We start from the raw sequence: 14,134 nt of genomic DNA, 5'->3' as shown, positions 1-14,134 counted from the left end.
TTGCATGCCCACCATTCAATGAACAGGAGGGAGAAAATTACAGAGAAAAATTAATGACTGTTAATGTTGAGAAAACTTTCTAATCCAGCAAAGCTCAGAAGGACAAAAATGAGGAGAAAAATACTGAAACAGATCCAGTTTACTGAAAGCATTAACAGAAGCCTTATATCACAGAAATGATGTGTTTTTATCACTGGTGTATATGCTTCTAGGTAGCTCAGGTAGTAAAACTGATAAGCTCAGGGCGAGTAAAACAAATTGAATCAATGTTCATTTTCGAAAGAAAACATGAATGAATAGTTATTTAGGGGAAGGAAAAAGATGAAAATGTTTTTTTCATGGCAGAGGCCTGAAGTCCATTTTGGACTGTCAAGCTAGTGCACAAGGTTCTTACAGATTAACTTGTTTCCTTTTGAAACTCTATTAAAGGAAAACAAAGTGCTGTCTCAATGTATACATTAGGGCTAGATTGATTTCCAGTAGAACCATTTTTGTGTATGTGCTCTTATGGAATACTTGGTTTCTTCCTTCTCTAGTACTGATTAATTGAAATTCAGTTTTTCAGTGCCAAAAAAGTATTTTTAATTACCATTGTCAAATAATTTCGGATAGAGCAGTTTTTAAGTGGGTATTGTGCTCTATTCTATTCTATGAAGTCTTTCCCTGTCAGTGGCAGGCCTCCTGGTCTTTTCCACTGAACTTTCAGGTACTCTTTACATCGCATGATCCATTCACCCACAGAATGCAGAAATGGTTTCTGATTTCATACAGGGATTTTGAATCCTCAAATTCATGAAAACTAGTCCTCTTTCATACCAATGGTTCAGAATCACACTGAAAGCTGTTATTTATTATTATTATTATTTATTTTATTTTATTTTTTTTTTTGGCACATGGGCTTAGTTGCTCCACAGCATGTGGGATCTTCCTGGAGCAGGAATCGAACCTGTGTCCTCTGTATTGGCAGGCGGATTCTTAACCACTGCACCACCTAGGAAGCCCCTATGATTTTTAAATATGCTTCTAAGTTGCCCCGTGGCTTTATTGGTTTTTTTTCCATTGCCTTCTTCTCTATCATTGGCCACCCTCCCTTAACGCTTCCAAACTCTTTCCCAAAAGCCTGTTATTCCTTTACACCTGAGCCCTGATGGTGCACAGTTAAACTCCCCTCCCCACAATTCTCTAGGGAACCCCGTGCACTCTCATGGGTGGGGACTGACTTTACCACCTTATTAAGGTTCCCATCAGGTTTTAATAAGCTCTAGTCCATTTCCATTTTTAGTAGTAGGGCATAATGAATCTATTTATTTTCAAAATATTTCATTTAAAATGTCAGACTAATTCTGAAACAATAAATACCCCACAAGCTATCAATATGACTCTACAGATTTAAAAATTGCCAGTATGGTAGAGCCTAAAGCATCCCAATGTGGCAGCAGTTTGGCTGAGTTCAAACCCTGGTCCTCTCGCAAGTTGGGCAGACTTCAGCAATTTTTTTCTAGATCCTTGAGCATCATTCATCTCTCCAGACACTCTTTAGAGCATCTATTGTCTGCCACGTGCCAAAGGTCATAATAGTGAACAAGGCAGTCACAGTGGTTCACTAAGCTGACCCTTTAATGGGCTAAGTTTCCTCATATTTAAAATGGAAATAGTAACACCCATCTTGTAGGGTTGTAAAAATTAAATGGTTCCTAAATATGGCTCCTCACCACCTCTGCTCTGTGCGACCACCACTATGCTCCTCCACTTCTACTTTCTTGTCCCTAAAGGATGATCTCTTTAAGTTTCTGTACTGAAGCTCTTCAAGATGCAAGAACAGAACAGTCCACAGGAAGCCACACCCCTGGCCAGAGTTATTTTGGAGGTTGTTTCTGTGGCCTCTGTATAACCAAGAGAACAGTGCCCCCGGTCATGGCATGCCAGAAAATGTCTAGGTTTCCTCCATCCATTTGTTATGCTTCCCAGGTTATTTCAAAGTGCCCAATCAGATGGAAGTGACACCTATCTCCCTTTCAATTGGTAAGAGTTTACTTTTCCTTCCATGCAAGTTGCTCAGAGATTTCTCATGCATTATTAATCAAAAGAGAAAGAGGAATAGATTACAGCTTGCTTAAAGCAGCTGCATTTAAATCTACATTTCATGAAATGAATGGATCTACTCCCAAATCCACAGTTGTTTGAAGTTATTAGCTCACAGACTGAAAACTAAAACATGTATTTTTAGAGGTGTTTGTATGTTGAAGTATAAGGTGTAACTCTGGGAAGAACCTAATGTTTAATGCTTTATGTATTTGTTTGTAGATTCTGTTAGAAGTTGTGTAGCAAAGCTGTTCTTCACTTGCTCCCTGAAGGGTCATTACTGCCTCTACAGTAAGTCCAGTTTTATTCTCATCAGCCAAGAACCTCAGCCGTGGATCCAGATCATGTTCCTGTTTCAGCAGGTGTGTATAATTCACGTTCATCATGGCTCCTTACAGAGAATAATTCACATTTTGATGTGAATCAAACTGTATATGAATATAAATAGCATTGATTTTTCTTCATTTTCTTGAAATGATGACCTTATTCTTCTCCTTTACTAATATTTTTCAAATTGTTTTCATCAGTGATTTTGTAGTTGGTTTCATCTTTGAAACCAACTGAGACTTAACAGTTTTCAGTTTTCTGAAAACAAACCAAGAAAACTTGATTTTATTTTTGCCCCTTCAGTCATATTTTATTGACTTAGTCTGATTCTTTGTTTTTCTCTTTGAGCAAAATGACCAAGAAAAATCTGTTTTTGCTGCTTTTCTTCTTTGTTATTTTTACTGTAATGTTTCCTTTCTTTTTCTACACCTTTGATATGATGTGATCTGGATGAAGCCTGACTTCTGGGTAAATAAAAGTCAAATCTTTGACTTGATTGTTACAAATCCAGTACTAGCCTTGTTATGCTCAGACAGACTCTTTCCCTTCTCTGTCAGTTTACACTTTCATGGAGTTCTTAAATTGACAGATTCCAGTCTAAATGGACCTCTTTGGAATGATGATTAATTAAATCAGCTCCTGCTCTTCTTTAAGTGAAAGATCACATGCTGTATAAGTTTCTGATAATAATCAAGAAATTCCCAGATGTGTCCACATTTTTTTAAAACTTTTTATTATATATTGGAGTATAGCCAATTAACAATGTTGTGATAGTTTCACGTGCACAGCAAAATGTATGTCCACATTTTGGGTTTCACAATCAATCTGTTATTGGCTCCTAACCTTTTTAAATCTGTGGGCAACTTACTCAGGGTGTAAGATCCTCCGCCTTTTCCCACTCAGTATAAAATACAGCTCATCTTGAGGATAATAAGATTTTTCTGGAAATAAATTGTTATTCATTCACTAAATAGAAACTTTGTACACAAAAACCATGTAGAGAGTCTCGTAAGTCAATGTTTGGACAGTCGTTGACATAGAAAATGGGGTTTTATAAGCCAATATCATTATTTTATTACACCTCGCACATAAAGGATAATATATGTGGTATTTTATGTGTGTGTGTATAGTTTTGTGCCCTTTATGTTCTGTATGTTTTTGTTTTTGTTTTTAAATTTTTGGCTGCATTGGGTCTTCATTGCTGTACATGGGCTTTCTCTAGTTGTGGTGAGCAGGGGCTACTCTGTGTTGAGGTGCGCGGGCTTCACAGTGCGATGGCTTCTCTTGTTGCAGAGCATGGGCTCTAGGCGCGTGGGCTTCAGTAGTTGCAGCACACGGGCTTAGTAGTTGTGGTGAATGGGCTTAGTTGCTCCACGGCATGTGGAATTTTCCCAGACCAGGGATAAAACCTGTGTCCCCTGCATTAGCAGGCAGATCCTTAACCACTCAGCCACCAGGGAAGTCCCCTATATGTTTTTATAAAATTGTTCCCTTGAGTTGAGATACTTCTCACATTCATAGATATAGCATCACAATGTGTAAATGACTGTTAAACACATAATTGGTTAGTAAACATACAAAGTCTAAATCTTCCTTTGAAATTTTTATTTTCATTGGCTTAAATGAAATATATGTAAATGTGATTCTTTTTTTACATTAACAATCTCATTGTCCAAAGCTTAGAATATCTTAAAGCTCTAAGAATATTCAGCCATTACACATTTTAGGACTGAAAATGTTTTTGTTTACCCAACTCCCCCGACTCATACTGTTCATATCTGAGCAACTGAATAATGGACTCTTGGTTATTTAATGTCTGGTCTTCATAATTTACTCTGTGTAAACTTAATATTTGTACTCGTTTTAATTTTATACCTTAATTCTCAGATCTTTGAAAAACAAATATAAGTATTCATATTAACCATTTTCCATTTAAGTAACATGCTTGAGAAATGCTTGAAGTAAACACTATATTACAAAGGTTAGGCATATTTATAGAGATCAGCATCAACTGTCAAGAATCCTATTTAATAAGTTAAATTTTCTGTTAAAAAGCATGAAATGTACCATATGTGTGATCTTTACGATAGATTTCTCTGTAGCTTTATTTAAGTTTAAACCATTTTTAAGTTCAGACCAAGCCTAATAGTGCTTTTCAGTCAATCAAACAATATTCTTGGGACGAGAGATAACATGTCACATTTCTCTCACTGATGCCCTTTCAGAGCGTGTTTCCTGAGCCCCTGTCCATACAGAGTCGTTCTGTGCAATTCCTCAGCGCTCTGTGGGAGAAGACCCAGGCAGAGGGTGCTCACAGCTTTGAAACAGCCATGATGGAGTCCACATTCCTGCAGCAGAAGGTAAATGCTTCTTTCCTTGGACATGTTATTTTAAACCAAAATTCAAGATTAGCTTGAAACAGTTTGCCTTTTCTCAATAGTTCAATTTTTTCCCTTCATTCCTTTACTTTCTTTTATTATTATCAGAAAACACTAAGTAATGATTTACATGTCATGCTATAGTGGACTCAGGACCTAGTGATATCAGTAGACAAGGTCACTGCCGTTTGAGAATCTCAGACTAACATAATACTGCCCACTCAGAGGCACACAAAAACTATGCACATGGTATGGAATAGAAAACATTTTACAAAAGAAGGCAGACAACTCTAGGACTGAAAAGGAAAGAGCCTTGGGGAATGGGGCTCCTGGTTCTTTGATGCTTTTCATTTCTTCCTTCCATACTTCCTCTCAGCACCTTTCCCTCTGCTGTCACAGCAAAGCTAGAAAGGGAAGACAAGGTGAACAGGAAGAGAGGGAGCGTGGTCAGGGTGAGAAAGAGCTCTGCTGAGGCAGGCAAGGATGATGTGAGACAGGGCATTTTAGGAGTGTAGAAACAGAGGCATCACTCTCAGGACACAGTTGACAGAGACCTCCTGATGAAGCCCTCAAACTGGGAAAGGACCAGAATGTGGAACTATGCTCATCCAGTCAATAGAGTGAAACCAGAGGTGGACATTCACTGCTGTGATCAGATCTGCCCATGAGAAAGATTACAGACCTGGGTATGGAGAGAATGATTAGGGGAAGCCTGATTGGAGACAGGAAGACTAGGAAGTAAGCAATTACTGTAATCAGGTAGGAAATGAAGGCCTGAACTAAAGTTGGAAGGTATAGGAAGAGGGTGGATTCAAGAGCCATTAAAGAAACCTAATCAACAGGACTTGGTGCCTGATAAGGAAAATGGAAGAACCAGGGATGACTCCAGGTGCATCGTATGGCCAATGGATGATGGCATCATCTTGAAAAAGACCACAAAGGAAGCTGATGTGGAAGAAGAAGATAAATCATTCTGGCTTACATATTTTGAGTGTGATTTGTTTGTGTAGATAACCAGGTGGTGATGGTGGTTGAATCGCCACTGTGGACCTCAGGAAGAAGGCCATGATTGGAGATAATGAATTTGGGAGTCAAAGATAGCACTTGATGTCATGACAGTAGATTGGATAACTCAGGGAGAACATGGATAATGAGAGTAGAGAATGGTTTTTGAGCTCTCCTTAGTAAATTGCCAGCTTCTCAAAGTCCTTCTCATACTCAGAAATCCTGATTATCCTCATTTTGCTTTCAGGAAAGCCCAGTAATAAGCATTGGATGCTTCCTGATCAAACCAGAGAGTCTGAGAGTACATGACCGTGGTCTTCATCTTTGTCTTACTGTTGAGAAGGGGAACAAACATATCAATATTAAATAAACTCAAAGTACAAACAGCTAGCTAATTAATCCAAAACTGTTATATTGTGAAACAAACTCAATACCTCTTAAGTGCTGAAGGATTGTAGAAAGTTGAGAAAGGGGTGTGATTAATCAGAAGTTTAGTTAGTATGCTCTGTAAGACACTGAAGCCACACCCAGTTATTGCATCACTATTTTTTGGCTTTGGTTTAAGAGTTAGACATGTATTAAGAATTAGTATTAAGAATAAAGGAAATGTCATAATTGCATCAATGTAAAGTAGAATGGAATTCTTTGCAAATTTCATGCAGATTTTAAAGTTTTGCATCATGTTTAAAGACAATGCCTCAAATTCTTATAAATGTTTCATTGTGAACTGTACTTTAACTAGAGGGAACTAGTAAATGAAAACTTGGCAGACTGCTTCAAATCCTAAGAGACTGAGGAAAAAAAAAAAAAAGAATACTTGGCAAACCAGTTTTGTGCATGTTCACAAGTATACTTATTCATGTTTCTTCTATTTCATACCAATAAATATTCCTCTAGGGAAAAATTAACTGCAAACTGAAATGTTTTAGAAATTTTTAAAATTTTATAATTTGGTTTATTCATAATTAATAGAAAAAACTTTGGTAGCTGGAATGTACATTATGTGGCAAAGTTTATTGGCCCAGGTATTTCTCAATCAAGTTGATTTTCTATTATCTTTATTTTATGAAGTGTTCTTCCCATTAAATTCAAAATAGCTGTGAGAATCATCCAAAGTCTGCTTTCTTTTCACCATATGTGCCAGTCTGTACATACACTAGTGATTTGAAAGTGATGGGTATCTGTAGCTGTGATAGAATTAATACTGCAGCCAACCAGATTCAGGTATACAAAAAAGGAAGATACTTCTGAGAAAATGCCTAAGTCTCTAGAGTATAATGCTCTAAAGAGTTTGTTATTGAGAATTCGTGTTAATAAAATGGAAATTTAGAACTGAAAATCAACAGCAAGATATCTATTAAATTGCAGACTGCTTGAGGGCAAGAAATGTACTATGTTTGCCATTATATTTCCAGGGTTACACAGTGCCTGGCATATGGTAGGCTCTCAATAAATAATGAGTACCAATAATAAATAAATAAATTCTGTCACTTTTCAGTTGTTAAAATTGGAAGCATAGGGACCTGTCAAAGGTCACATACCTAGTCAGTGGCAGAGCTAGAACACGAGCATACACTGTGGTGACATCAGGGCCATCACCAATATATTTGGGTTTTCTCTACTGTGGGCTTATAAGATTACAGTTCCCTGCCTCTTGAAGTAAACCTTGGTCATGTGACTTGCTCTTCAGATATATGAGAAGGGATATGTGTCACTCCAGGCAGAAGCTTTTAAAAGCCAATGTTCCATTCTCCATCTTCCCTCTCTTCCCCTACTATGGGGATTGTAGAAGCAAATGTTGATATTGAGTTGCCAGAAGATGGACACAGCCTGGAACTCCAAACTACCACATAGAGGACTGCTGCTCTGGAGAGCTACCCAGACCCACCACACACTGTGCATGACGAAGTAACAATCTCCTATTTTGTTAAAGAATGAATTTTTGGTGTTTGTTGTGGGAGTATAACCTATCTATCTTGACTACTTATCTTAATTTTAAATAGTAATAAAAACATTTTTTAAAAAACCTAGATTAATGGAAAGATATGCCCTTCTCATGGCTAGGAACACTGATTACACAAATGGAAATTTTCTCTCTAATCATAATCAATTTTGTTTCTAATCGTAATAGCAACAGAATTTCTTCATGGAGTTTGACAAACTGATCCTAGATTTGAGAATAAGCAAAACAATTCTGAAAAAGAACAGAGAGGAGAAAATTTTTCTACTAGGAAATGAAAACTTACTCTGAAAGCACAATAAGATGAGGAGGTGATTATTGCTACATGGATGAATTAATACTAATAAGGAATAAAGAGTCCAGAGGTAGTTCCAAGCATATATGGACACATGGTAGATGATAGAAGGGAGATTTCCAATCAGTGAGAAGAAAATAAAATATTTTAAAAATAGTATGGGGACATGTGGCTTTCCAGATTGAAAAGGTAACATTAGATGCTGCCCAAACTCTATAATAAATAAATTAACTCCAGATAAAGGTCTAAATGTAATCAATGAAACTTTACAACAATTAGAAGAAAATAGCAATAGTTGTCTTTATGACCTCAGGATAAGAAAGAATTTAAGACATAAGTAAACAGAAATCACAAAGGAAATATGAATAGATTCAACTATGTAAAAACTTTAAATTTCTGTATGACAAATTACACCACAACAAAGTTAAAAGGCAAGCACAACCTGGTAGAAGGTATTTAAAATATGTGGAACTGGGTTTCCTCGGTGGTGCAGTGGTTAAGAATCTGCCTGCCAATGCAGGGGACACGGGTTCACTCCCTGCTCCAGGAAGATCCCACATGCCGCAGAGCAACTAAGCCCGTGCACCACAACTGTTGAGCCTGTGCTCTAGAGCCCATGAGCCACAACTGTTGAGCCCATGTGCTGAAAATACTGAAACCCACGTGCCTAGAGCCCATGCTCTGCAACAAGAGAAGCCACGGCAATGTGGAGCCTGCGCACCACAACGAAGAGTAGCCCTCACTCACTGCAACTAAAAGAAAGCCCGTGCACAGCAAAAAAGACCCAACACAGCCAATAAAATAAATAAATAAATAAATAAATAAATAAATAAATAAATAAATAAATTTATTTTATAAAAAAGAAAAAAGAAATACATGCAAACCATCAGAAAAAAATAAAATAAAATATATATAACTAACACAAAATTCTCCTAAACATCAACAAGGAAGACACAAACAACCCAAGAGAAAACTGGGCAAAGAATATGAACAGAAAATTCACTGAACAGAAACTCAAGTGGCCAAAACACCTAGGAAAAGATGTTTAGACTCACTAAAAAGCATTGAAATAATTGATTTAAAATGTTAAAAATGAAATACCATTTTAAATGATCAGACTGGCAAGAATAAAAAATTGTGACGATACAAGTTTTGGCAGAGATGTGAAAATATAAGAATGTTCATACATGACATATGAGACTAAAACAGGCTTATCTACTTAAAAAAGAAAAAAGTACTTAAAAGAAATACACGTAGTTGGACTTCCTAGGTGGCGCAGTGGTAAAGAATCCGCCTGCCAACACAGGGGGACACGGCTTTGAGCCCTGCGCCGGGAGGATTCCACGTGCTGCGGAGCAACTAAGCCCGTGCGCTACAACTGTTGAGCCTGTGCTCTAGAGCCCGTGAGCCACAACTGCTGAGCCCATGTGCTGCAACTATTGAGGCCCACACGCGTAGGGCCTGTGCTCCACAACAAGAGAGGCCACTACAATGAGGAGTCTGCGCACCACAATAAGGGGTGGCCCCCGCTCGCAGCAATTAGGGAGAGCCCGTGTGCAGCAACAAAGTCCCAGCGCAGCCAATAAATAAATAATAAATTTATTTTTAAAAATGGATTTTAAAAGCAAAGATGTAATGATTGTGACCCTCTATGTACCCAAGAATATAACTTTGAAACACATGAGGGAGAAACCGAAAAAATATATATATATACACATACACACACACACACACACACACACACACACACACACACACACACACGTAATCAATGATTAAATCCATAAATGACAGCTAGCTGGCAGTCAGGGTGGGTAAATAACTTTCCAGAAGTGTTTATTAATTACATTTACAGCTTTTCAGAAAAAAAACAAGTATTTTCCCCCACAAAGGATTCCCTCTATGTAGTTAATTAACATATCCATACCTCACATATGCGTTCTTTTCTTTTTTTCTTTCTTTCTTTTTCTTTCTTTCTTTCTGAACATTTGAGTAAGAAATGCTCTTTTCTTTCCACAAGGAGGTTTTATATTATAACATATAAAAATGTTCTGTCCTAGACAAGGTTAAAGACAAATTTTCCATTACAATCTTTTTAAAAGAGCAATCTGGCAATAGCTGGTTATATAAATTCATGTACCCTATTATGTCTCAATTCCATTTTTAGGTGAAACTCTCAAATACTTGTACCAGGAGACATGTACAGATGTTAACTGAACACTGTACCAAAAAATCTGGAACAGTGCAAATGTTCATCATTAGAAGGACAGAGAAAAATGTCATGGTATAGTCATGCTATACAGGCAGTGAAAGTGAATTAATTAGACCTATGTATAGTAGCATGGAATAAATCTTAAAAACATAATATTGATTTTTTAATAAGCAAGTTGCAAAAGTACGTTATGAATAGTATGATAGCTTGCATCGATTTTTAAAACACACTAAGAAGTGTTGTGTGTTATTTATGGGCACATATACTTGTCATAATAATACAACAGCATATTTAGAATCACACCAAATTCATGATGGCGTTGTCTCTGGATAATGAGGAAGTGAGGAAAGGAAGGAGGGAAATGTTACAGGGAAGGAAATTAAGGAGATCTCGATTTTGTCTATAATTTTGTTTTTAAAAAATCAGAAGCAAAATATTAGCATTTGCTTTTTAAATAATATTTTTATTGAAGTGTAGTTGATTTCAATGTTGTGCCAATCTGTGCTGTCCAGCACAGTGATTCTGTTATACACATATAGACAATTTTTTTAAATTCATTTCCATTGTGATTTATCACAGGATATTGAATATTGTTCCCTGTACTATACAGTAGGACCTTGTTGTTTATCCATCCTATATATAATAGTTTACTTCTCCTAATCCCAAACTCCCAGTCTTTCCCTCCCCCAAACCCCTCTCCCTTGGCAACCACAAGTCTGTCCTCTATCTGTGAGGCTGTTTCTGTTTTGTAGATAGGTTCATTTGTGCCATATTTTAGCTTCCATATATAAGTGATAGCATATGGTATTTGTCTTTTTCTGACTTACTTCACTTAGTATAATAATCTCTAGGTGCATTCATGTTGCTGCAAATGGTAATATTTCATTCTTTTTTATGGCTGAGTAGTATTCCATTGTATACATGTACCATATCTTTTTTTTTAAGTTTTTATTGGAATATACTTGCTTTACACTGTTGTGCCAGTTTTTGAGGTACACCAAAGTGAATCAGCTGTATTCATACATATATTCCCATATGTCCTCCCTCCTGCAACTCCTTCCCACCCTCCCTATCTCACCCCGCTAGGTCATCACCCATCATCAAGTTGATCTCCCTATGTTATGCAGCAGCTTCCCACTAGCTATCTATTTTACATTTGATAGTGTATATATGTCTATGCAACTCTCTCACGTAGTCCCAGCTTCCCTTTCCTGCCCCCCTACCCTGTGTCCTCAAGTCCGTTCTCTACATCTGCATCTTTATTCTTGCCCTGTCTCTGGGTTCATCACTACCATTTTTTAGATTCCATATATATGAGCTAGCATATTGTATTTGTTTTTCTCTTTCTGCCTTACTTCGCTCTATGTGATAGTCTCTAGGTCTATCCACCTCACTACAAATAACTCAAATTCACTCCTTTTTATGGCTGAGTAATATTCCATTGTATATATGTGCCACATCTTCTTTATGCATTCATCTCTTGATGGGCATTTAGGTTGCTTCCATGTCCAGGCTATTATAAATAGTGCTGCAATGAACATTATGGTACATGTTTCTTTTGGGATTATGGTTTTCTCTGGGTATATGCCCAGTAGTGGGATTGCTGGGTCATATGGTAGTTCCATTTTTAGTTTTTTAAGGAACCTCCAAACTGTTTTCCATAGTGGCTGTACCAACTTATGTTCCCACCAACAGTATAGGAGGGTTCCCTTTCCTCCACACCCTCTCCAGCATTTATTGTTTCTAGATTTTTTTGATGATGGCCATTCTGACCAGTGTGAGGTGATACCTCATTGTGGCTTTGACTTGCATTTCTCTAATGATTAATCATGTTGAGCATCTTTTCATGTGTGTGTTGGCCATCTGTATGTCTTCTTTGGAGAAATGTCTATTTAGGTCATCCGCCCATTTGTGGATTGGGTTATTTGCTTTTTTGGTATTAAGCTGCATGAGCTGCTTATATATTTTGGAGATTAGTCCTTTGTCAGTTGCTTTGCTGGCAAATATTTTCTCCCATTCTGAGAGCTGTCTTCTTGTCTTGTTTATGGTTTCTTTAGCTGTGCAAAAGCTTTTAAGTTTCATTAGGTCCCATTTGTTTATTTTTTATTTTATTTCCATGATTCTAGGAGGTGGGTCAAAAAGGATCTTGCTTTGATGTATGTCATAGAGTGTTCTGCCTATGCTTTCCTCTAGGAGTTTTATAGTGTCTGGCCTTACATGTAGGTCTTTAAGCCATTTTGAGTTTCTTTTTGTGTCTGGTGTTAGGAAGTGTTCTAATTTCATTCTTTTACATGTTGCTGTCCAATTTTCCCAGCAGCACTTATTGAAGAGGCTGTCTTTTTTCCATTGTGTATTCTTGCCTCTTTTGTCACCGATAAGGTGCCCATATGTGCATGGGTTTACCCCTGGGCTCTCTATTCGGTTCCATTGATCCACATTCCTGTTTTTGTGCCAGTACCATCCTGTCTTGATCACTGTAGCCCTGTAGTATAGTTTGAAGTCAGGAAGCCTGATTCCACCAACTCCGTCTTTCCTTCTCAGGATTGCTTTGGTTATTCAGGGTCTTTTGTGTTTCCATACAAATTGTAAGATTTCTTGTTCTAGTTTTGTGGAAAATGCCATTGGTGATTTGATGGGGATTGTGTTGAATCTGTAAATTGCTTTGGGTAGTATAGTCATTTTCACAATGTTGATTCTTCCAGTCCAAGAACATGGTATGTCTCTCCATCTGTTTGTATCGTCTTTGATTTCTTTCATCAGTGTCTTATAGTTTTCTGCATACAGGTGTTTTGCCTCCTTAGGCAGGTTTATTCCTAGGTATTTTATTCTTTTTGTTGCAATGGTAAATGGGAATGTTTCCTTAATTTCTCTTTCTGCTCTAGCATTTGTTAAATTTGGCCTGCAAGTTCATAGATATTTGTTACATTATCCTTTGTACATGCTTTTCTTTCTCTCTTTCTTTCTTTCTTTCTTTCTTTCTTTCTGTCTGCCTGTCTTTATTTCTTTTTCTTTTTTTGATTAAACCTGTAAGTTATGTCTAAGAGTAGATGATTAATAGATTTGACTACAAAAAATATAAAATTTATAAAAACAACAGGATACTGTGTAACAGGTATGAAAGACAGGTTTAACATCCTTAAAAAACTGTTGAGTTCGTGCAAATCAATAATCAGTGGGCCAAAGACATGAGCAAATAACTCAAAGGAGACTTTGAGTGCAGAAAAAAGTATTCAACCTTATTAGTAGTCAAGATTAAAACATTGAAATTAAAATAACAGTACCATTTTTAATCCATTTTTAAAAAGACAATAATCAGTGCTGGCTAGAGTAAGGGAGTTTAGGCACTTTCACACATTTCTAGTCAAAGTGTAAATTATTTCAACATTTCTAAATAAGTAATTTAGCAATGCAGGTCAAGAGTCTTAAAAATAGTCATATCCTTTAACACAGTGATTCTACTTCTAAGAATCTGTTCTAAAGAAATAATCTGAAATGTGTACAGAACTTAAGATACACACACCAAGTGTGTATATAGCCTAAATGTCTAAAGGTGGGAAAATGAAAATGTTATATATATGCTACTAATATATATTATAACACATTATAGTATATTTTCTAATACATAATTTTGTATTAATATATAATAATTTATAATATATGATGTTATAATAATGTACATAATTATATGTCTAAAGACGGGACAATTAAGGTAATACATATATATATAGACATCTATCTATATGGAAGAATATTAAGAAACCATGAAGAATCATGTTTATGAGAAATGTTTAATGACATGAAACAATACTTATGTCAGATACCACATTGCAGCATCCAAAATAATTTATATAAAGAAGATTATTTGGAAATTTGCC

General features: G+C 36.6%; 1 protein-coding gene across 2 annotated transcripts in view; it reads left to right on the top strand.

The window, feature by feature from the left end:
- Nucleotides 1-14,134, top strand: part of VEPH1 (ventricular zone expressed PH domain containing 1) — a 199,328-nt gene that overhangs the window by 146,137 nt on the left and 39,057 nt on the right. The window contains exons 9-10 of one of the 2 annotated variants that reach the window (XM_057738902.1): nucleotides 2,305-2,444; nucleotides 4,635-4,769. In XM_057738902.1, coding sequence (XP_057594885.1) covers nucleotides 2,305-2,444; nucleotides 4,635-4,769 — 275 coding nt within the window. The remainder of the gene's footprint in view (nucleotides 1-2,304; nucleotides 2,445-4,634; nucleotides 4,770-14,134) is intronic. The other variant, XM_057738903.1, reaches the window with a different exon arrangement.

This window comes from Hippopotamus amphibius, chromosome 6 (genome assembly GCF_030028045.1).
Source record: "Hippopotamus amphibius kiboko isolate mHipAmp2 chromosome 6, mHipAmp2.hap2, whole genome shotgun sequence".
NCBI lineage: Eukaryota > Metazoa > Chordata > Mammalia > Artiodactyla > Hippopotamidae > Hippopotamus > Hippopotamus amphibius.
Note: the sequence above shows the minus strand (reverse complement) of the source record. Positions and strands in the feature narration are given on the sequence as shown.